The sequence below is a fragment of the Seriola lalandi genome, unplaced genomic scaffold (genome assembly GCF_002814215.2).
Source record: "Seriola lalandi dorsalis isolate HSWRI2012SDOR001 ecotype SW California unplaced genomic scaffold, Sedor1 jcf7180002054449, whole genome shotgun sequence".
In the NCBI taxonomy this organism is placed as follows: domain Eukaryota; kingdom Metazoa; phylum Chordata; class Actinopteri; order Carangiformes; family Carangidae; genus Seriola; species Seriola lalandi.
Window position 1 is genome coordinate 265,863 of NW_019525002.1, and position 21,602 is coordinate 287,464.

Consider the following 21,602-nt stretch of genomic DNA (forward strand, 5'->3'; position numbering starts at 1 on the left):
ATTTGTATAGTCTGCCTACAGCGTTGACAGTATTTGTAGCATTTCATTAATATTTATTGAACATTCAAATGCTCATCAATGTATATACAAATATTCAACTAACACTTAGTAAACCATTTCATGGTTAGGGTTAGTGAAACAGTTGAGTGGTTGAATCTCAACTAATAACCTTTATAACCTGACTATCTAAATAAAGTGTTACCTGAAAAAAAATCTTTTTAAATAAAAACTGCTTGAATGACATGAGAACAATCTGCAACCAAACTCTCTTATTGTGAAAAGAAAGTAAATAATGAGCTGAGTTTAAAAATGTACTAGATTATTTCACATTGTCATGGTTACAATTTGTCTGCATTTATTCACAGGACTTATTTCATAATGTCTTATTGAATTATTTAATATTGAACTCTATTGGTGTCTCCTATGGGGCTTATAGTTTACTACACGAGGCTTTGTCTTGCATCCATTGGCTTCAAAAACTGATTTTCACAAAGGTGGTACAGCTGTTTGTATCAACAGCTGTACCACCTTTGTGAAAATCAGTTTTTGTAGAAACTCAACTTAGTGTTGGTCAATGATCTTAAGTGTTGGAAGATTCATACTACTGCCTGAGCCCTGACACATGGATATCAAATGAATGATGTCTTATTTGTGTAGTTGCCTTTTTATGTACCTTAGCACTTTTTCAGTTAGTGTTTAACTTCTTTATTGTGTGTCTGTACACCACCTGGTATTAGGATGTATTGCAATCAGAAGTAAGGTGGTTAAAAAATCTCTATTTATATTGTCTATTTATCTTAGTTATACTAGCTTTGTATCACTTTTAGTTCAATATAACTTTAATATTTGGATGGTTAAAATATTATATTATTATTGAATATTAATGCATAGTGAACTACAGTTACAGTTAAGTGCGACAGTGGTAGTAGTGGAAGAAGAATTCAGATCCTTTACTAAAGCAAACATGGAGAAATACTCCATTACAAGTAAAAGCTCTGAATTCAAAATCATACTCAAGTAAATGTTCAAAAGTACAATCAGCCAAAGATACTTAAAGTATTGAAATTAGTGACATGTGAGTAGCATTTTAATGCTGTGGCAGGTGATGGATGAGCTCAGTACCTACATTATAACTATTGGGTAGCATAATTTACATCAATGTATTATGTTTAATAAGATCATCATGTGATTTATATAAAAATGTAATAAATTAGTCACTACAGCTGTCAAATAAATGTAATGAAGTAAAAAGTATAACGTAGCATAAAAGGGAAATACTCAAGTGAAGTACAAATACCTAAAAAAATAAACTCAAACTTGAGTAAATGTAATCAGCTACTTCCACCACTGGACAGTGAAGACAAGAGGACAAAAAACACATTTGACCCAAGAATTCCATTTAATGGATGGATGCCAGATAAACTCACAATGACACACTGTACCGACTGTCAGTTCTGCATGAAACGCTGGAGAAGACAACTGCAGCACACATCTGCAACTGTTCATGGTACCTGGACAATAAAAGAACCAAATACTAAGGAAATGACAGTAAGCACAATAAGTGTACAGAGGAGTTTCCACTAAAAGGTTTTGAGTTCGGTCTCTGGCAGCAGGATTTAGACAATGAATTGTACATATTGATGACAGGAATCATGGAGTTACTCTGTGAACGACACCATCAAAAGTCCTTTGAAAGTGTGGCCTGGATTTGACTTTGTGCTGGTTACAAAAACCAACAGACAAGGAAAGTCCGACACAGGGATGGGAGGCAGGTTATAGGAGAAGGGGAGTGGAGGGGGAGTGATTACTAATGTCCTTGGATGAAGTTCAAGGCACCAGCACAACTCTCATGGTGTTGGTGTAACCGGAGCCTGGACGCCAGCCGGTCACAACAAGGGCCACATCGCCAGACTTGAAGAATTTGTGGTGCTTGCCTAGAGACAGAGAGAAAAGGAGCCATTGAGGGAGATGAACAAAAATGCTCTCATACCTACTGGCTTCTCACTCCTTCCAAATAATTTCATCATGCTGTTAAAAGTTTCAACAAAGCACAAAAATACTCACCAACTTCCAGGGCAAAGTTCACACGCAGGTCAACGTCCTCAGCCCAGACGTCGTTGGCGGCCTTGGTGTAGAGCACAGGGTAGACGCCGCGGTATAGGTGAGCCTGGCGGGCGGTCTGGCCACAGCGGGTCACGGCAATGATGGGGGCACGGGGCCTGTACCTTGACAGCAGGTGAGCAGACCTGCAAGCAACAGATACAAGTTATAACAAAGATGTAGGACTTTGTTCATACTTGAAAATTTCAACACCAACACTGGTCTGAATGGGAGCCAATGGAAACAAGTTGTACGGCAAACTTTCTAGCAAACAATTGCCCATTTACAGAGTTATGGAGCAACATCATTCATTCATTTGGAGTCATGTTTGTATCCTCCTGCTGAATGTTCACTCTGCTTTAAGCTCTGTTCCACTGTGTTAGCTGCTACTTGTCTGTTAGCTGTGCTGTGCAGTGAGTTCTTAGAAACAAACACAGCTGCCTGCTGCTGCTGCCTCAAAACAACACCATGAGAGTGGTGACTGTGCTAAACAGTGAGCTGAGAGATGCTATAAAGCTCCATAGAGTTGAGGAGAACTGCAGAGTCAGGAGATAAAACTCATCACCAGGTTCATCACCAGAGACACCTTTCACATATAAGTAGCCATGTGATCCATTGTTAGTGCAGAAATAATAACTAGAACGGCTTTGATTATGCCATTATCATTATGAAATCCACCCAGCTGACAGTGGTAAGTCTTCTATATCATGTGCTGTGAGGATGAACTCCCAAACGGAGAGGAATGAACAGGCAGTTAAAATTAACTTGTAAAATGTCAGGGTTCAGATCTCAAAAGGTCACAAGTACAGCACAGATTGTGAGTGCAGTGAAAGCTGGCACACTTCATACGAGCCGTGGGCTTGTGTTACTGAAGAAGCGGAGGCGGAGGGATGGAGAAATATTAAAATGCGCCAGCTTCTTTGTTCACAGTGGGCGCCGTGGAGGATACTATGACTCAGAGCTTTACGGAGGAGTTTTACAGGAGGTGGACTTCTCCTTCTAGAAGTCTCACCTGCCAGTCTTGGTGAGAACGATGATGGCGCTGGCGCAGCACTTGAAGGAAGCCTCCACTGCACCGATAGCGACGGACTCTGCGGGGTCACGGGTCAGATGAGTGATGCGACGCAGCTCCTCGAACATCTGCCTGTGGAACATGGCTGCCTCAGCCTCACGGGCAATCTGAACATGGGAAAACAAGAAAGGTTTTAAAAGAAAGATTTCAATAGTATCAGGCTGCAGTCACACTGCTAGTAACAGCAGGAGTTAGTTTGTATTTAAAAAGGACAAAAAGGGCTGTTATCTTTAGTGCAGAGGTCTTCATACCTTAAAGCATACTGAGACATGAAGCTAAACAACAGCGGCGGCCATGATGTCCAGGGACTGTTGCTGTGCACTGCAGATCCTCAGACACATGCTAACTGAGCAATACAATTACACAGTTAAAGCACAATGCAAGAGACAAGAAGACATGTTGTTTGGCAGCAGATGGATGGAGGGAGGGGTGGGTGCAACGGGGGATATATAAAGCAAGTTGAACAAATACTAAACAAGCTGTCAGTGAAACCCAAGCTGATGTGTTCGCACTCACATGACAAAGCAAACACTATCTTCAATAGAAGTTTTCCCGTCTTTCATACTTCTGCGAGTATTTCACAGTCTAAAGTGGATTTTGTCAGTGTGTTCTTTACCTATGGTCAATACATGACCAAATGAAACTGATACAACAACAAAATTCTTCTTCAGAAATAATTTTTCTTTTCTCTTTTAGGTGCAACAGGCAGCTTAGTGCTCCAGAAACAGAGGGCCTTTGCACATAAGGACCTGAGAAAGAAAAGCTATTCAGTTACCAGCACTGATGCTTTGCTTGACCATGTGAACTTAGCTTCTGTCATTTAAAACATTGCTGTTCGGCAAACAACTCTCATAAACTCAGATGTTAGAGTTTCCCAAGAGCACACCACATGCTACAGTGTTAGGTTAGGACTTCCTCATGCTCACAGAGCTGAGTGAATATAGCTGCTGGTTTTTACTTTAAATCTGCTAACCAGTGTAAACCATGCTGAAACACTAGTGTAGTCCAACATTGCTGTTTGAAGATTCCTTTGTCATGCACCCATACAGTCAACATAATATAGCACTTAGGGAGTGGGATCAGAGGGTGTGCTCTTACCAGGTGCTGTGTGCGCACAGCCTCCAGGGGGTAGTCTCCCTTGGCGGTCTCACCGCTCAGCATGATGCAGTCATTGCCATCCAGCACGGCGTTGGCGACATCACTGGCCTCAGCGCGAGTGGGGCGAGGTTTCTTGGTCATGCTCTCCAGCATCTGTGGGACAAAACATTACAGGTCATGCATGTCTGTACACACACTTTGAGACACGTTTCTTTTTAAAACAGAGCACTTCATGATGCCACGGACCTGTGTGGCACAGACGATGGGCTTGCCGATCCTGTTGCACCTGCCAGTCATCATCTTCTGGGCGAGGAAGACCTTCTCTGTTGGGATTTCAATACCCAGATCTCCACGGGCAACCATGATGCCATCACTAGCCTCCAGGATCTCATCAAATCTATCAGATGAAAAGACAGAACACTCTTAAACAATTATCTGAAGAGTCAGATCTGTGCTGATTCAAACCGTTAACCGCTGCTCCTCCACCCACCTGCGCACACCCTCGTGGTTCTCCAGCTTGCTGATGATCATGATGTGCTTGCCCTTCTCGCCCAGCACTTTCCTGACGGCGTTGACATCAGCAGCCTTACGGATGAAGGAGGCGAAGACCATGTCAACACCCTGCTCCACGCCAAACTGCAGGTCCTGAATGTCCTTCTCAGAGACAGCGGGGAGATCAACAGCAGCTCCGGGCAGGTTGACACCCTTCTTGCTGCCCAGCATACCGCCATTCTCAATCTCACACATCAGGTGGTTGCCACCTTAGGACACACAAAATGTAAAGCTTAATTTCCACAGTTACAGTAGAAAAAAATAATTATAAAAAAACAAAGATAGAACAAATAGGTGATTATTTGTGTGCCTACCAACTTCTTTGACCTTCAGGGAAATCAGACCATCATCAACGTAGATGTGGCTTCCGACCTGCACAACCTTGGTGATGTTCTTGTAGTCGAGCCACAGAACTTTCTCATCACATTTCTCCATGAACTGGTCGTCGAGAGTGAGCTTGATGGTTTCACCCTTCTTCAGCTCAACCTCAGCGGTGCCACTCTACACAAGCCGAGAAGAGAGTGTGTAAGTTTGCACATCTTTGCAGAAAATGTTTACATAGATATTTTCTGCATTAAATCCAAAAAATGTCTCCCTCTGAGGATTGGTAACTTGGCAAGAACTCACGCCCTTGATAAGTCCAGTCCTGATTTCTGGTCCCTTAGTGTCAAGAGCGATGGCCACTGGTCTGTATTCCATAGATCCTGCCCCGAAGCTCTCAGTTGCTGTACGGACGTTCTTGATGGTCTCAGCATGGTACTATATGATGCGGGGTGACAGTGAAAAATTATTACACTGGTGAATTGTAATAGCTCATTTTTACAAAGCCGTTATAATGTTTTCATTTAGATATCAAATTCTTAAAAAGTAAATAGAACAGCAGGTGGAAAAAACTTGGTCACGCAGACAAACAGGCGACACGGCACCGGTTACATAACTATATCTAGTCAGTCTTGAACGACAACTGCAACACATTTTTAGGACATGACATTGTTCCGTTTCATTGTACATAAATAGCTGCACACAGACTATCAGGTATTACATGAATGCTTTCCAAAATACTTGAGCTGTAGCCTCAACAGCAGGATGTTTGACAAATTAAATCAAATGTCCTGCTGAAAGTGGTAGACATGTTCAACTGTTACACTGTCTGTCCACAGCCATGGATCTTAATATATGCACACTAGTGTAACCTGAACATTACTGTCTTCAGTTAATAATGAACGCCTCACTGTGGCCTCTCTACATGCCTTCTGCTCGTACTGTTGCTGCAAGCCTGACTCTCAGAGAAGATCTATTTATAGCTGTTCTGACAACTGACACGCCAATAAGGTCAAATTTATTTTGCCTTGCACATACCAACTCATATATCCACTTTGTTATGATTTTCTTGAGTTATGATTATCAATGTTATTATTTTCTGTTGCTGTAAAGCTAGCTAAAATGCAGAAATCTTTTTCTTTTTTTTTTTACTCAGCAGTGCTGAGCCATCACACCACTGTGCAGACGATTCAAAATCCACTGTGAGGGTTGAATTACACTGGATAAAAAATCACTGTGTCTAACCTTTAGAGATACAAATATCAACCATGGGTGTTCACACTACAGCTAATGATGGATCTGATTGCCTGTCCACTCAGGTGACAGTGAAAAAGGTAAAGAGGCATGACTTTTAAAGGCGAGGGGTCAGTAGTATAAGGTCGGCCAAAGACTTGGCTGTGATACAGTTGGCTCGCCAAATCACAAGCTACAACTTAGAGCCAGCTCTGAAGGGGCAAGTACAAGCTCATAGATCATATTACAGCCGCAGACAGTTACCAGGCCACAAGAGTAATGTCACGCTGCTGCAGCTGTAAAGGGTAAATCCATACTGACTCACTCATAGAGGGCAAAGATACTGCTGCTGCGGTGCTCTGCCTGGGTTCAAACTCCCAAGCATGTTGCACTATTGGACATGTCCAAATCAGTGATGTCATAGCAGGTGTTCTGCGTCTGATATCTGGTGTTAAATCACCCGCTGTAACAATCAGAAGTGCAAAAGCCTAAGAAAGTTTAAGGAAAAGAAACTTCACTCACTTCATGTGTGCCATGAGAGAAGTTCATTCTTGCAATGTTCATCCCAGCCTTGATCATTTCCTTGCTCTTCTCCACAGATCGGGTGGCAGGTCCTGCATCAAAACAGGTGAATGAATGGAAATATGGATGTTTCAAACCTCGACACATCAAGCTAATCATTGGATGATTTGTGTACTGAGAAATAAATCAGTGGGATTTTTGTAAAAGTGTCTGACCGATTGTGCAGATGATGCCAGTGTTGCGAGACACAGCAGGTGCAGAGTCAATGTCCAGCAGACACAGGTGCTCAATGTGGTTGTCTGCCATGGCAGCATGCATCTGCTGGCTGTGCATGATGGAAGAGCCTGTATCCTTTGACTTCGACATGATTGGATCCGTGTCCGCAGGAAAAGTCCTGGGGAGAGAGAGAGGGAAACAAGAGAGGTGATTGATTAGGACCTCACACCTCTACCTGTGACATTTCTGATAAGTTTTACAGAAGATGACAGACAGAAAACAGTCCCGGTGAATACTCTGACTTTTCATCTAAATGTTGACACAGTGGCTTCACTTTAAACCAAGAAGTTGTAATAGAAGCTGCATATGAGCAACAAACGATCGCAAAAAATGGTATGGAATATAAATCAGATGCCATGAGGGAAGATAAAATTAGAATCTAGTAATTAACTCAGTGGAAAAGTAAACATTTATGATAAGCTGTGACCTCTCCGTGGATCAATTTCAAGTCAACCAGGGAAAAGTCGCTGTGTGGGCTGTGGCCGGACAGCCTGTGCAAAAAGCAACAACAACAGTGTGTGTGAGCCTGACTGCACTCTCCCACATTCCAGCAGGAGTTTATGTGCAGCTGAAGAAGAGGAGCTGGTCACTTCTGACAGAGGCTAAAGAGGATTCACACACACAAAAAGAATAACTCCAGGACTCCAGGAGGAAAGGGAAAAGCATTATTTATGCTGCCAGCAGTGAAATGCTTGTTTAGAATTCAAACAATGCGCATTAGAGTTATTAACATGCATGACAAGTCTGTTGTCATGTCAATGCACGGAAACACAGTTTGTGGGTGTGTGTGGGTGTGTGAGCTTGGACACCATTCCAGCTTTCAGCATTCACCTAAAATAACATGGCCAGCTGAGAGTATTTATGGACTGTCAAAACATATCACCCGAAAAAAACATATTAGAAAAATAATAAAATACATCATGATTAAATAATAAAAGGGATATAGATATATATACAATATATATACATATATATATATATTACAATGTACAGACAGACTATCTTACATGTGGTTATGAATAATGCAGTTTAGAAAATCTCAGTTTTTATTAATGTCACAGCTAATTGCTAAAAAGTAAAGTAACAGGTCAAACATTTATTTCATTGAAAAGGAAAAGTTTCTTGAAGCATGCAGTTTCAGTGGACAATGCCTAGTCAATTACCCACTTTATTATTATATAAAAGTTCAAACTTTATTTTTCCCAAAGCGGGTAATCTAACTTTATTCCAAACCAGTGTGCATGACCCTCAGATCAAAATCACAGAGTAGAGACAGTATATTTGAAAATATTTGAGCTATCTATAAACATTTGCATTTGTGCAAACTGAATAAAATTAATAAATCACTATAAATACAGTATCTGTATGGGATAGGGTATAACTGAATTCAGACAAAAAAGTTTGAAATGACAAAGTAAAAAACTGATTTCAACATTAACACGTCCAGTTAAAAACTAATCCCAAATCTCCTTTGTCACATAGTTGAGGCTACTTTCTGTTACTCACCTACTGGGTGAACTTTGCAGAGACCAAAGCGCCACTGGTTCTGCTGGAGCGACAGTATTTATTCCCCTCACTTGCCGGGACTACTTTCCTGTGTGACCAACACCCGGTGACACAGGATATAGGGCGTGACAGTTAAGGCAATATGCCAGATTTGTACAGCGAGTTAAATATAGCCTACCATTTTTACATAGAAGTAATTATCTAAGGTAAATGTCAACCTCAATATGGATTTTTAGATAAAAGCACTGAAGTTGGTCGAATATTGAGGGAGGATACAGTGCAGGTACAAGTGTTGTTGGTCTGACCATTCACAAAACTCTCCGCTAGTACTTAAACATGATCCTGGGTCATCGAATACGAGCCGAGGCACCAGAAGGGCATCCAAGGGAAATGTCAAACACACCAAACTTCAGAGAGAAAAATTCTAAATCGTTGCCAATGATCCGGATCAGCACCAAAATTTAATGGGTTCTTCTCCCACTCTTCTTCCACTTTCAGTGTAAATCGGTTCTGTACTTTTTGCATATTCCTGCTGACAAATAAACAGGTGATCTCCCAGGCACTTGATGCTGTTTAGTTCATATCTAATGACATTAATAAATATAAAGGAAAAATAGATCCTTATTACAGTAATCTAAAGAAAACTATTATGACATTTTGACTGTAGGCTAATTTGAATTTCTAAAAAATACAGATTATTTTTCCCTTACCCTTTCTGCTTTATCTTATGTTCTTTTATGACTATTATTATCATCATTGTGTTTTTTATTCTCCTTTTCTTTACTTTATTCTTTTCAGACCAAGGGTTGACGTCTTTGGCATATTGCAATAGCCTGTTAGATATTTTATGGTTTTATGTGTTTTTACCTTGACAACTCTTCTGACAACAGGCAAAATCGCAATACTCATATTACATGAATTACTTGTCCTTCCTCTCCTGACCTCTGACCCTTGACCCCAACTTTTCCTCTGACCATGATTTAACACAGTTATTAACCTAACTTACTGTCCTAATCTTTCCTTTAACTCTAAACACTATCTCTTAATCTGTTAGAGGCTTTTGAATATGTATATACTTAGAAAGTTTAACCAGTTTGATATTTTTCACTATGAGAACATTGAAGACAGAAATACACACATTTAATTTGGTCACTTTATCTTTGATACAACACATTTTTTCTGTTAGCCTTCATGTCGTACCACAACTCTAGGTTGCTTTATGAGCTCAGCTGGGGTGGACGGGTGTCTGCGTTCTTGTGACATGATATCATACAGAATGACAATCCAAACGTCCAAATCACTGAAGAGCTTCATATACACTGATGGAGTTTCAAAATGAGAAGAAAGGTGAATGACATGCAGTGGAGCAAATGACATCTGAAGAGTGAAAAGCGACACGAGAGGCTGACAGAGATCCAAACTTAGTATCAGCCTGTTTACATATTATACAGATGCACAAATACATGCATTAATCTTAGTCAGGTATAATAACAAATAACACACTTTTACCAAAAAATAGAACATAGTAGATACACCTCCCTATATCTGATTATCATTCTGCCATATTAATTATATTATGGTATAATATATATACACTGTTGCTCATAAAGTTGGAATAAAATATTTTTTACCTCTTTCCATGAAATGATTGTGACAATGTGATTTATTTCATTTCACCTGGGCAATTGGGACACATAATGTAATCATTGCACCTGATCAAAAGTGATTACTGATGCTTTTAAATAGGAATAAATAGAGGATTGTGTCTGAAAACAAAATTATTCCAACTTTATTGGCAACAGTGTATATATATAATATATATACACATATATTTATAATATATGTGTGTGTGTGTGTGTGTGTGTGTGTGTGTGTGTAGTTGAGCCATGGGCTTCATGTGGCTTCATGTGAAGCACATTAGGAACATGTTGTACCACACTGTGAAACTAGAGTCCACAGTGCCATCCTCAACATGTGTGTCCACACTCCTCAATACAGTCTAATTGTGTTCCACTCTGCTCAGTAACACAATCATTTTATCTACTGACAGGTTTACTTCTTTCTTTTTAAAAAAAAACTTAATTTGTACACAGAGAGGAATAAGGCACGTAAATGTTTAATGCCCTGCACAGCTGTTTAACGAGGTAAACATATAGTACATACAGTGTCATTTATGACTCCTAAATTTTCTTGGGAGGTGTGGATGCTGTGATCCTTCAAGAATGAAATCTGACTCTAAACTGACTTTCACCCACCTCCTATCCATGTGGCCTAAGAATGAATGATTAACAACCTAACAACAGCAGAGAAATCCCTGCAGTTAAAGCCTGAAATTAAAACAATACATTATTATTGTCAAAATTACATTCTCCTGTCTCCTGTTAATTTAAATGAGGAATTTGACCTGTCTCATTTCCTGTGACGACTTGTGGAACATTTTGTTAAAGCAATGTCTATTTTTAAACCATAATGACTTATGACTGATATATTTTCATTGTCGTGTACCACAGATGTTTATCCATTAGTTTTTCTTTCTTGTCCATGTTGGTTGAAAACTATATTTCTGGGACTGCCCATCTGCCTCTCATTAATAAGTGTTTGCTTGAGTGTAGACATATTTTTCTTTTTTGTGGTTAAAAATATGGGATTTAATGTTGGTTAGATTATGAGATGTTCACAGGAGCATGTAAGTAGCTGTTGCTTTGACATCATCGTGTATGAATTGTCTGATCTCACATAGTGCATTGTTGAACACATTTAATTTTAATTATTAGTGACATTTCAAAGCTTGATTTTTGTATATCAACTGCAAAGCCAATAGACAATTAGCCAATATAGTTAGTATAGATCTGTACATCAGTATGAACTGGGACTCTCTCTCTCTCTCTCTCTCTCTCTCTCTCTCTGTCTCTGTCTCTCTCTCCCTCTCTCTGTTTCTCTGTCTCTGTCTGTCTCTCTCTCTCTAGCTCAACAACAGCTCTCTCTTGTGGCTGACTGGTCGAATTGTCTTGAGCCAGTGACACCCTGCGGCAGTTAACGCTCCTTGACAACTGTCTCATCATCTCTTAAATATAAAGGAACTGTTGTCAAGTAGTGTGTGTGAAATTTTATCTTATATTCTTCTTTCTAAATTCTCTGGCAAGGCGTGATTAATGTTTTACTTTGAAAACTTTAAATTTTAAACCTCTCATTCCATGTAAGTGTTTTCTTTAATGTTAAACAAATGTATTCGTTTATATGAATAGTGTGACTGAATTGTTAGTTCTCGTTTTGATATGGTATTTCACAGCAGTTTTTTGTGGTGTGTTTTGTTGCATGAAGCCCCATCTAAGGACGGGCATAGCAAACAAAATGCTATAAATGCTGAGCTATGTGACACTGGACCATGACACAAAAGTACGTATTAAATCAAAAAGAACTGCTTGTGTTTTCTTGTACATGTCTCTTTTGATCTTGATCTCAATGACACTCCCTGGTGAGGATAAATGAAGGACTAACACACATATTTATTGCAGTTTCTCAAGGATGAATGTTTGTTCTCCACTGCTGCTGCAGTAGATATTGTTCAGAGTTGGTTGCTTCATGAACCTGTTGTTCATTTATCTTGCTGGCCTGGCAGATAAAGCCTGAAAGTTATGATTTAACAGTGGGTGTATAAAATGAGAAGAGGGTGGGTACAACAACACAAAAACTACAATATAATTCAATAGCCCTGCAACAGATACTACATTTGTGAAGCTCATAATGTTCTGCTGATAGTGTGTCTGAGACCGGTTGACTCACCTCAGCAGAAACTCCATTTGCTTTGTATTTGATTGCATTATATTCTTAGTTGTTCATAGACATCCATGACAATTACAGTATACAGTGTAAGGTACAGGGATTCACAATATTGTGCCCACCCACTCGCGTCTAAGTGGATTAGTCTGAGAAAAGAACTTGTTGAGAGAAGACTTGCACAGATGTATGCAGTCCTAGAATGTCTAATCTGGCCAGACTGCAGAGCAGCAGGCAACTGCTAACAAGGGTAACTGCCGATTAAGGTCAGACTGCAGCACAGCAGACAGACAGGAAGACTAATAAATGTCAAACATCATCCAAATCACCATGCTTCAAATCTGCCTCCAGGGATCTTTGTTCCCATCACAGCTTAAAACTGAAAACTGAACCTGAGGATAGCATGGTTTCTTTGGGGTCCCCCCTCCCCCTTTATACTAAGTGATATACTACAGTATAAAAGCACTGGTGGGTTTGGCATCAGACAAACATGGACAGTGTGCTATGATAGCCCTGGAGCTGCAGGCCTCATCCTCCGCCTCTTCTCTGTCTGGACCAGGTTCAGCTGATTGGGCTGTCAGTATCTGCAGCCAATCATGTGACTCATGAAGTCTGAGACTGAACATGTGGGACTTCCTGCTGTTCAAAACCAGAGGGGGAGAGGACAGCCAAACACAGACAGCAAGCCGAGCTATCAAACAGAAATATTCATTTGTTTTGGTTGTTTCAGGGTCACATACGGACCTTTAGGAAATTTTCATACTCGATGGAGTATGTGGAGTTTTTCTCATTGAGGAAAGGTAAGAACTTAATTTTGTGCCTTGTACGTCAGCAACACCTCACTACCAGTATGTTCTTGTGTCTATTGAAGAGGTAGCTGAACTAGTTTTTCTTTTTAATTGTGTCGGTCACAGTGAGGTGAACAGACTGTCTGAAAGTACTGAAAGCATGGTGAGTCTACAATGTCCTCAGTTTCCCCATCTTTTTCATATGGTGTCTTCTCATGTCACACAGTCTGGACATGTTTTTAGGGCAGTAAGCTGTTTACACGGACAGCCAGTAGACAATAGCAACAAATCTGGTCAGTTTGATATTTTAAGCAAAGATTAGCTTCAATTCTTTCTGTGAATGTGAATATTTGTTGATTTGCTTTGTCTTGTATGAAATGAAAACATCTTTGCGTTCTAGACAAAACAACTTGATATGTCATGTTGGGTTCTGGGCAACTTTGATGCCCATTTTTCACCATTTTTTGTCCTTTTATCAACCAAACAATTAATTGATTAATCAGAAACATAATCTTTCGATTGACTGATAATGAAAACAATCAATCAATAAAATGTGACACACCAAGGAGATTGAACGTGTCACATATCCTGCAGTAGATGTAGTGTTATATCCTGTAAACCACCTGCAAATGTGTAGAAATGAGAGGCAGTCTCGGTAGCTGGTTAGTTGACGTTGTTTGGGTTGACAGAAGGAACTAATGAGCCGTGTAAATAAGAGGATCTTTTGACTGACAGCTTTTCCCATTAACTACACAGGAGACTGAGTGCCAACACTGGACAGACAGCCAAAGTGACGAGGACAGTGACACAGAGGAGATCCCGTGTGGAATACATGTAAGCATCATTTCACGCATCCTCGTAGTGCAATGAATATTATCGTAGCAGAATTCCAATTGTTATGAAAGATAATTAGCTTGAGAAAATTGAGAATTGAGAAAAAAGTTATGATTAAAAAGCCCAATTTATCAGATGTTATGTTGTTGTTGGAATGAAAATGGCTCCTTTTGGTTTGCATATTGTGGAGTAAATTTTGCTTATGAATGCTATAAATGATAGCGTTACCCACATTTTATATCTTAAGAAACCTAACAGTCTTCTTCTCAGCTATTGTTGAAGAACTCTGTGTTAGTGGTTTAATCCTTCAGCCCCCTGTGGTGCTGAGCTGTTTGGACCATAAGGTAAGTGTGTTAGTGTTTGTCTCCGCAGGAGAGCTGTGCCACTGACCTGTATCGCCACCCCCAGCTGGAGAGAGACATTGAGGCGGTCAGGAATTTGTATTCAGACTCTGCAGTCTCTGTCAGGTCTGAACATCTTTTCCTATCCATGGCCTGAAAATGAAGGGATCCCTGCTGCTTTTCTGCATTGTAAAACTTTGTCCTTCTCTTCTGCTAGGGAGTATAGATCAATAGACGATGGGGATGTTGACTTGACCATTAGTGCCAACTTTTTGGATGTAAGTTTAAATTTACAGACCTGTTCCAACAGTTGCAGTCAAAAGTTTACATATAGGCTACTTGTAAGGGAAAAATTCTCAAAAATTTGGTTTATTTTACAAACTAATTGTGCATCTTCTGAAAATATAATAGACAAAAGCTCGAACATCAAAAATATAAATACAGCACAGTTAGGATTTGGTTGCATGTCCCCTCCATGTTTTCACCTCTATCAGCTGCAGCTCATCAACCTGCTTCTGGCAGAAGTCTGTTTGGATCTTTGACTTCTCTTCTCGGTTGAATTCAACCAAATTAGTTGGTTTTCTTGCATGGATTCATCTTTTCAGGACAGTCCACATATTTTTAATGTCGTTGTGGTCAAGACTTTGGGAAGACCATTGCAAAAGCTTGATTATAGGTTGATTTTACCCTCCCAGCGCCATTTCTGGTGTGTTTTTAGGGTCATTGTTGTGTTTGAACACCAAGTTTGCTTCCAAGGTTTAAGGTCCCTTATTTTATACTTTTACTGTTTTTTATTTGAACTTTTGATATCCATAAAAAGATATATTTGTGGTTTTAAGTACTAAAAACAATCTCTATGTAGTTTTGCATCTCCTCTCTCAGGTTTCTCTCTGGAGCTCTAGTAACAACAGGTCGTGAGTCAATCAGAAGAGAGGAGACTCTGAGCCTCTCTTCTGATTGGTTGACTGTTTTCTGAGTGATCGAATATAAATATAGCAGCTAGACACTTGAAGAAATCCTGCAAGGCTGGATGTTGGGTCCGGATAGGCCAGGTTTGGGGCACGGCTGAGGGCGGTGACTGCTTTGTTGTGACATCACAATGTTAAGGAAGTCCCAATGACTTTTTTTAAGGCACAGTTTCTGATAACAGACTGTGTGCATTTCTCCATGGACTGAGTGCTTTGATACTTCCACAGTATTAATATAGAACTAGAGAATACAGAACTAGACCTACATAAAATTTAAAAAAAAGAGATGGAAATCTCACTTTATGCAATATGGGACCTTTGACTTTATAGCTCCAATCTTCATTATTCTGCCCGCTTTGTGCAATGCATCAGTTCCAGAGCCGCGGAGCGTGATACTGCCATCATCATACTTGACAGTAGGCCCAGTGTTCTTAAATGCATTTCCTCCTCCAAACATACTTGCTAGCATACATGCAGTCAAACAAACCCTAATTATATGGGCACAAAACTTACCAATTGTACTAAATTATAGTCAACTGACTGTTTCATAAGTTTATGACATTTTATAAATTCCTATGTCTCCAATATTTATAATACATGGTATTGAAGGTTGCTGTCCTGAGTATTAATGACCCCTCAAATTTGTCATTTTCAGAAGACACACACCAAATATATAAAGGAAGCCAAACTTATTTGTTTTGTGTTATTCTGTCACAGAATATGGAGAGTTGTAAACTTTTGACCACAACTGTCCATATATTTACTTTATTGACACAATTGCTGTTAAAACATGTGGTCCTGTTTAATATGATGACACTGTTTGTGTGTGTCCACAGGAGGAGGTGGCCAAAGCCTGGAGGATTAATCCATCGGAGCCCATCGTCATCCGTCTGCACTTTTCTCACTCTCAGTATCTGGATGGACCTGGTGCGCATCAGCGACACTGCTCCGAAACAACTGTAGTACTGTAAGTCAGTGTGATGGCTGATTGAATCATGTTTCCTTTCACTGCAGCACCTTCAGTTGAAGTCTTTCAGACATCCAACATGGATCATTTCAGCCTTCGGAAACAACTGCAGAAGTGAGTGTTTGCATCATAATTTTTATGGCAGTGATGAGATTACTCACTGCAATTTTGTAGGTTTTTAGCCCCCATTTATTTATTGTCCACCTGATTGCATAAAGAGCAGCTCTACCAACTCTTGCTGTTCCCCAGTATTCTCACAGTCTTCATATCTCGGGAGTGGAAGCACCTGACAAACGAGAGCGTGGTAGTAGAACAGAAGAGCAGACACAACTGGTTCAAGCCAAGTGGAACCATCAAGAAAGTTCGTGCGAGATTCAGCATCTGGTTACCACTGTCAAAGTATGTGATGATTCCTTTATTGTATATCCATCATTGTTTCATTTCTGTTCTTGAACATCTGCTCACTTCTTATTCTCCTTTTACTCTGAACAGGTCAAATGATCTCAAGGAACCAACTATGCGAGGAAGGATACTTTTACCAGCAATGAAACTGAGCCGTTTCACAAATCATACAACCTCCTACACCTTCAAGAATCCCCCAGGAGAGCTCTTCACCTACACACCCAGTGGAAAGGTGCAGACTTCCTCCTCAGCTGAAAATACTGTAATTCAAAACCACATTTCTTTGAGATTCACTGTAATATTTGGCCACTGCTACTGTGTTTGCAACGGTCCTCCCAGCTTATTAACTCTCCTATTCCCTCTTACGCGCTCATGGTGTTTAATAAAAGTGTTTGTGCACCTTCTTCCGCAGAGGGTGGCGATGTCAGCAGTCAAATCATCAGCGCAGCTCAATACCAAACAGCTGATAGAGCTGCTTTTCTCCTCCCAGGCCATCAGGCACTGTAAGACCACCCCTACTCTGCAGCATGGCTTCTTAGTACAGGTAAAGCCTTGTCCTAATATGATGAATTATAAATCCTGTTATTATTAGAAACATAATACTGTTTGTAAAGGTCGAGGTGGGTCTGTAAAGAGAGGGTTTAATTTAACTACAGTATGTGTTCACTACTGAGGTTGTACTTTGCAGTGGTGTTGTACAGAATATTAGAGTATAATAGTCCATATAATAATAATACTAATACTAATAATAGTACTAATAGTCCAGCACAACCAGAATATTTGGCAAAGCTGTTTTATTGCATTGTTTTGAATTTTACAGGGGAATCTAATAGTGAATAGAAACACATGGTATGTCTTTATGATATCAGAATAGGTTCCACAATATAACATTGGTATTATTTCACAATTGATCTCAACTGAACCATTCAGAAACCTAAATTTCTGAGATGAGATCACAATGAAGGAGTAATGATTTAATGATGATATAATGAATTATAATTTTGTTTTGCTTTAGGATTAATAATAATATGGAATTTTAATTCTAGTTTATATAAGGCAGAGAGTGAGAATACAAGCAATCTTTGTCATTTGTGGTGGATTTATTGAGATGTATATGAATAATTACTGAATCACTGTTCAATCAACAGCTCTTATAATAATGCATAAGGGTTGTTGTAACCTTTGACACCAAGCTGCACAGGCATGAGGATCCTGATGTGTCAGTGTTTGAGATATGCTTATTGTAAACTGTGCTTGGTGGAACTTGTTAGTCAGAGAAGAGACTGACTGCGACCTTGTCCTCATTGCTGTTTGGTATAATCGGCCGTTGGGGGCGAGGAATGGTTAATTAGATTCTATGATGTTTATCACATGAGGAGTCTGTTTCCTGGGCCCAGGATAAATACAGTACATTCATTTAAGTCAACGGAGACTAACCAGAGTTTATGTTTTCCTTATTCATCATCCTTTGCTTTTCATTCTTGCTCACAGATAATGAGGTATGCTGAGCAGAGGATGCCCACGCTGAATGAATACTGTGTGGTCTGTGATGAGCAACATGTGTTTCAGAACGGCCCCATGTTAAAGGTACACTGCAACAAAGAAATTAGCTGGTTGTTTAATGGCTGATCTACTGAGGCAAAACTTAAAATGCAGCTGACTGCTAGTAGGCAACCTCGTCACTGTTCTGTTTTGTGTTTGCAGCCTGCAGTTTGCACAAGGGAGCTATGTGTGTTTTCCTTTTATACGCTGGGGGTTATGTCTGGAGCCACAGAGGATGTTGCAACTGGTGCAGAGGTTTGTAACAAACGCATGCACACTTTAATATAAAGTATGAGTGACCATAATGTAAGATTTATGTGCTCTAATCATCTCTTTTCTTGTAGGTGGTTGACCTGTTGGTCGCTATGTGCAGAGCTGCTCTTCAGTCGTCACGCAAGAGCATCATATTTGACCCGTACCCTTCTGTTGTTGATCCATACAACCCCAAAGCCCTGGCCTTTAGTCCTAAGGTATGAGCTGAACCAATCTAACTTATGACTGGCTTGATTTGAGTTGGACTATTTAGTGTGTCATTCTTTAAATTCGGAAACATTTGTATTATTTTTCTTGGCAGAGAAAGAGCTACGACAGGCTGCAAAAAGCACTGGACAATGTCTTGTTAATAAGGAGGATGGCACAGGTGACTGATCCTAAAATGAAATCTTGTGACATCTGATCCTCCATTTCAGAGAGTAATCTGAAAGCTGTTGAATGTTTCACTGACGTCAATTCATTACCAGGGTCCACATTGTGAAATCAAGAAGCAGATGGATAAAATAGATCCTCTGGCCTATCCCTTACTACAGTGGTGAGCGACACAGTCTAAACCAGCATGTCACTCTTTCAATCTATTGAACATGTGATAATGTTTCTTAGATTCATATCCAGATGTGTGTTTGTATGTTTGACAACAGGATTTTAGCAAGCAACAGATCACACATTGTCAAGCTTCCACTGAACAGGGTACGATAGAGCAGTTTACTGTTAGAGGCTGATGTCTTAGCACAGTAGCTGCAAGTTTGACAGCAGTAGTAGTTAATAATTAGTAGCCAAATATCAAAACATATACTGTGTTTTATACTTTGTATAAATTCTACTCTGTTGTTGCTCTCTCAATAGCACCTGAAGTTCATGCACACACCCCATCAGTTCCTGTTGATCAGCAGCCCTCCAACTAAAGAGGCTCGTTTCCAAACAGCCAGAAAACTTTATGGCAGCACCTTTGCTTTCCAGTGAGTAAAATCAAAGCTGTGGCTCTCATAGATCATCTTCATATCAACACTGATATACAGATTATAGGAGTCCTGCTGCTTCATATGCTCATCTCTCATCTCTCTTGGCTTTCAGTGGGTCCCACATTGAAAACTGGCACTCTATTTTAAGAAACGGGCTGGTTAATGCCTCATACACAAAATTACAGGTAAAGCATGAAAATACCAAAGTCTATTAATTTTACAGTGTATTTAAACCCACAAAGATGTTATGTGTACATTTGGACATTTGAAACTTATTTGACACCAAGCTGAAATTCTTTTTTACATCTTTTATTCAAGCTTCATGGAGCTGCATATGGGAGAGGCATCTATTTGAGTCCTATCTCAAGCATATCTTTTGGATATTCTGGTAAAAACTCACACTTTAATGTTGGTCCTAACAGTATAAATATAAGACTATATGTTTCTGAAACATATCCTTTGTCTTTGTTCAGAGATGGGTAAAGGTCAACACCAAATAACCACCAAGGAAGACCTCATAAAGAAATACAACCGGATAAATAAAATCAAACAGGTAGATTATCATTCACATCTAGTCAGGCTCTGCCTAAATGCACTTTGTACAAGGAATCCTCTTAATTTTTTTCTTTTTTGTATCTCATCCTGTATTCTCCCCTTGTTTTAGGAACAGCCAGGGCAGGCGAGGTTTCTGCAGAGCAAGAACCTGAACTGCATTGCGCTCTGCGAGGGTAAATATGAGATAAAATAGTGTAGCAAAGAGCCTTGATTTGATCATATTAGGTGTGATTTTGTGACATTGTTTTATTTTGTTTTTTTAAATGGTGTCTGTATGTCTTAACAGTCATAACTTCAAAAGACCTTCAAAAACATGGGAACATTTGGGTGTGTCCGACCTCCGACCATGTGTGCACACGTTTCCTCTTTGTGTGAGTAAAATGTAAAGCAGCAGAGACGTGACTGTGACTGTGACTGTGACTGCTGAGTCAGATTGATTATTTTTTTTATTATTATTATTATTATTATTTTTTTTTTTAAAACACTCCACTTTCTTTCTCAGGTATGAAAATGGTCAGGTGGGAGATGTCCACATCAACACTCAGGAAGCCAGGATCCACATGGAAATTTTACAAGTAATTGCTTCAAAGCGGTGCTGAGAAAACAAATACATATACATGCACACATTTCTTTATGATTGGAGTGTAGAGAGTGAGAGTTGTTTTATTTTGTTTGTGGCTAAACTTATCATGTTTGTTTTTATGGGTTTGACAAGTGAACAACGAGCTGCCTGATATTACATTTACCAGCTTTTGTTTGAATTAAAAGAACACTAATTCAAATGAAGGAAAATACTTCACAAACTGAATAAGGCGCCTCGTAATTCTTTTATCATCTGTAATTGTATTAGATGGAAGAAACTGGTTTTTAGAATCATGTACCTGTAAAGCCTTTTTGCCTTATATCTTAATTTACAGATTGATATAATTCAAATCTGTGTACCACAAGTGTCATACGTCTGTACTGTAAGCACATATTTTGTACAATTTTTATAACCACAAATTTTTTAAATAAAAGTTTACAACATTTGCTCATTTTGTTTTAACAGATCAAATGTTTTTCTTCTACTTGTTAATGCAGATTGACCAGGTCCGATATGTTTCGTTATTTGTGTAATACATGGTTTGTACCACAAGATGGAAGTGTGACCAATAACAAATCCCTATGTGGGTTTTTTCATCAATAACACAGAGCCAAAAAAAACCCATTACGACAGTCGTAGTTACAGTTTTTCTCAGTCGCTTTGGTACATTTCTCGAATCATCCTCGACATTTGCAAAACAGTAAGTGAATTTCTTAAAACTATTCGTACAAATAGCAAAACACCATGGATTACCTGCAAAAGTCTCTTGCTCAAAATCCTTAGTTCATCTCTCAAAAGTAAATATCTGTGTCAATGAACATGTCACTGCCATCAGATGAAAAGTCCTTGTGTTATTGTGTACGGATAAGACAGTCAAATTGCTTAGTCGTGTTGTCAATATAACAGTGTACTCTGGAGGGATGTTCTGAT

The 21,602-nt window shown here is 39.5% G+C and overlaps 2 protein-coding genes across 2 annotated transcripts; one reads left to right on the forward strand and one right to left on the reverse strand.

Annotated features, from left to right (window-relative positions):
* Positions 1–1,376: 1,376 nt before the first annotated feature.
* LOC111658540 (pyruvate kinase PKM-like) lies at positions 1,377–8,780 on the reverse strand. The gene is made up of 11 exons (XM_023411114.2): positions 8,681–8,780; positions 7,114–7,292; positions 6,899–6,990; positions 5,450–5,581; positions 5,137–5,323; positions 4,761–5,031; positions 4,517–4,667; positions 4,271–4,423; positions 3,113–3,279; positions 2,065–2,246; positions 1,377–1,934 (listed from the first exon to the last, which is right to left on the reverse strand). The coding sequence occupies exons 2-11, from the start codon at positions 7,262–7,264 to the stop codon at positions 1,828–1,830; spliced, it is 1,593 nt and encodes a 530-aa protein (XP_023266882.1). The 5' UTR covers positions 7,265–7,292; positions 8,681–8,780; the 3' UTR covers positions 1,377–1,827.
* Positions 8,781–12,961: 4,181 nt separating this feature from the next.
* LOC111658531 (protein mono-ADP-ribosyltransferase PARP6-like) lies at positions 12,962–20,752 on the forward strand. The gene is made up of 22 exons (XM_087175331.1): positions 12,962–13,033; positions 14,002–14,079; positions 14,452–14,546; positions 14,638–14,698; positions 16,225–16,315; positions 16,403–16,469; positions 16,605–16,754; positions 16,848–16,989; positions 17,170–17,301; positions 18,249–18,344; positions 18,462–18,554; positions 18,644–18,769; positions 18,874–18,939; positions 19,040–19,107; positions 19,214–19,262; positions 19,419–19,531; positions 19,647–19,719; positions 19,853–19,922; positions 20,008–20,087; positions 20,199–20,262; positions 20,376–20,460; positions 20,592–20,752. The coding sequence occupies exons 1-22, from the start codon at positions 12,962–12,964 to the stop codon at positions 20,686–20,688; spliced, it is 1,968 nt and encodes a 655-aa protein (XP_087031457.1). The 3' UTR covers positions 20,689–20,752.
* Positions 20,753–21,602: the final 850 nt, after the last annotated feature.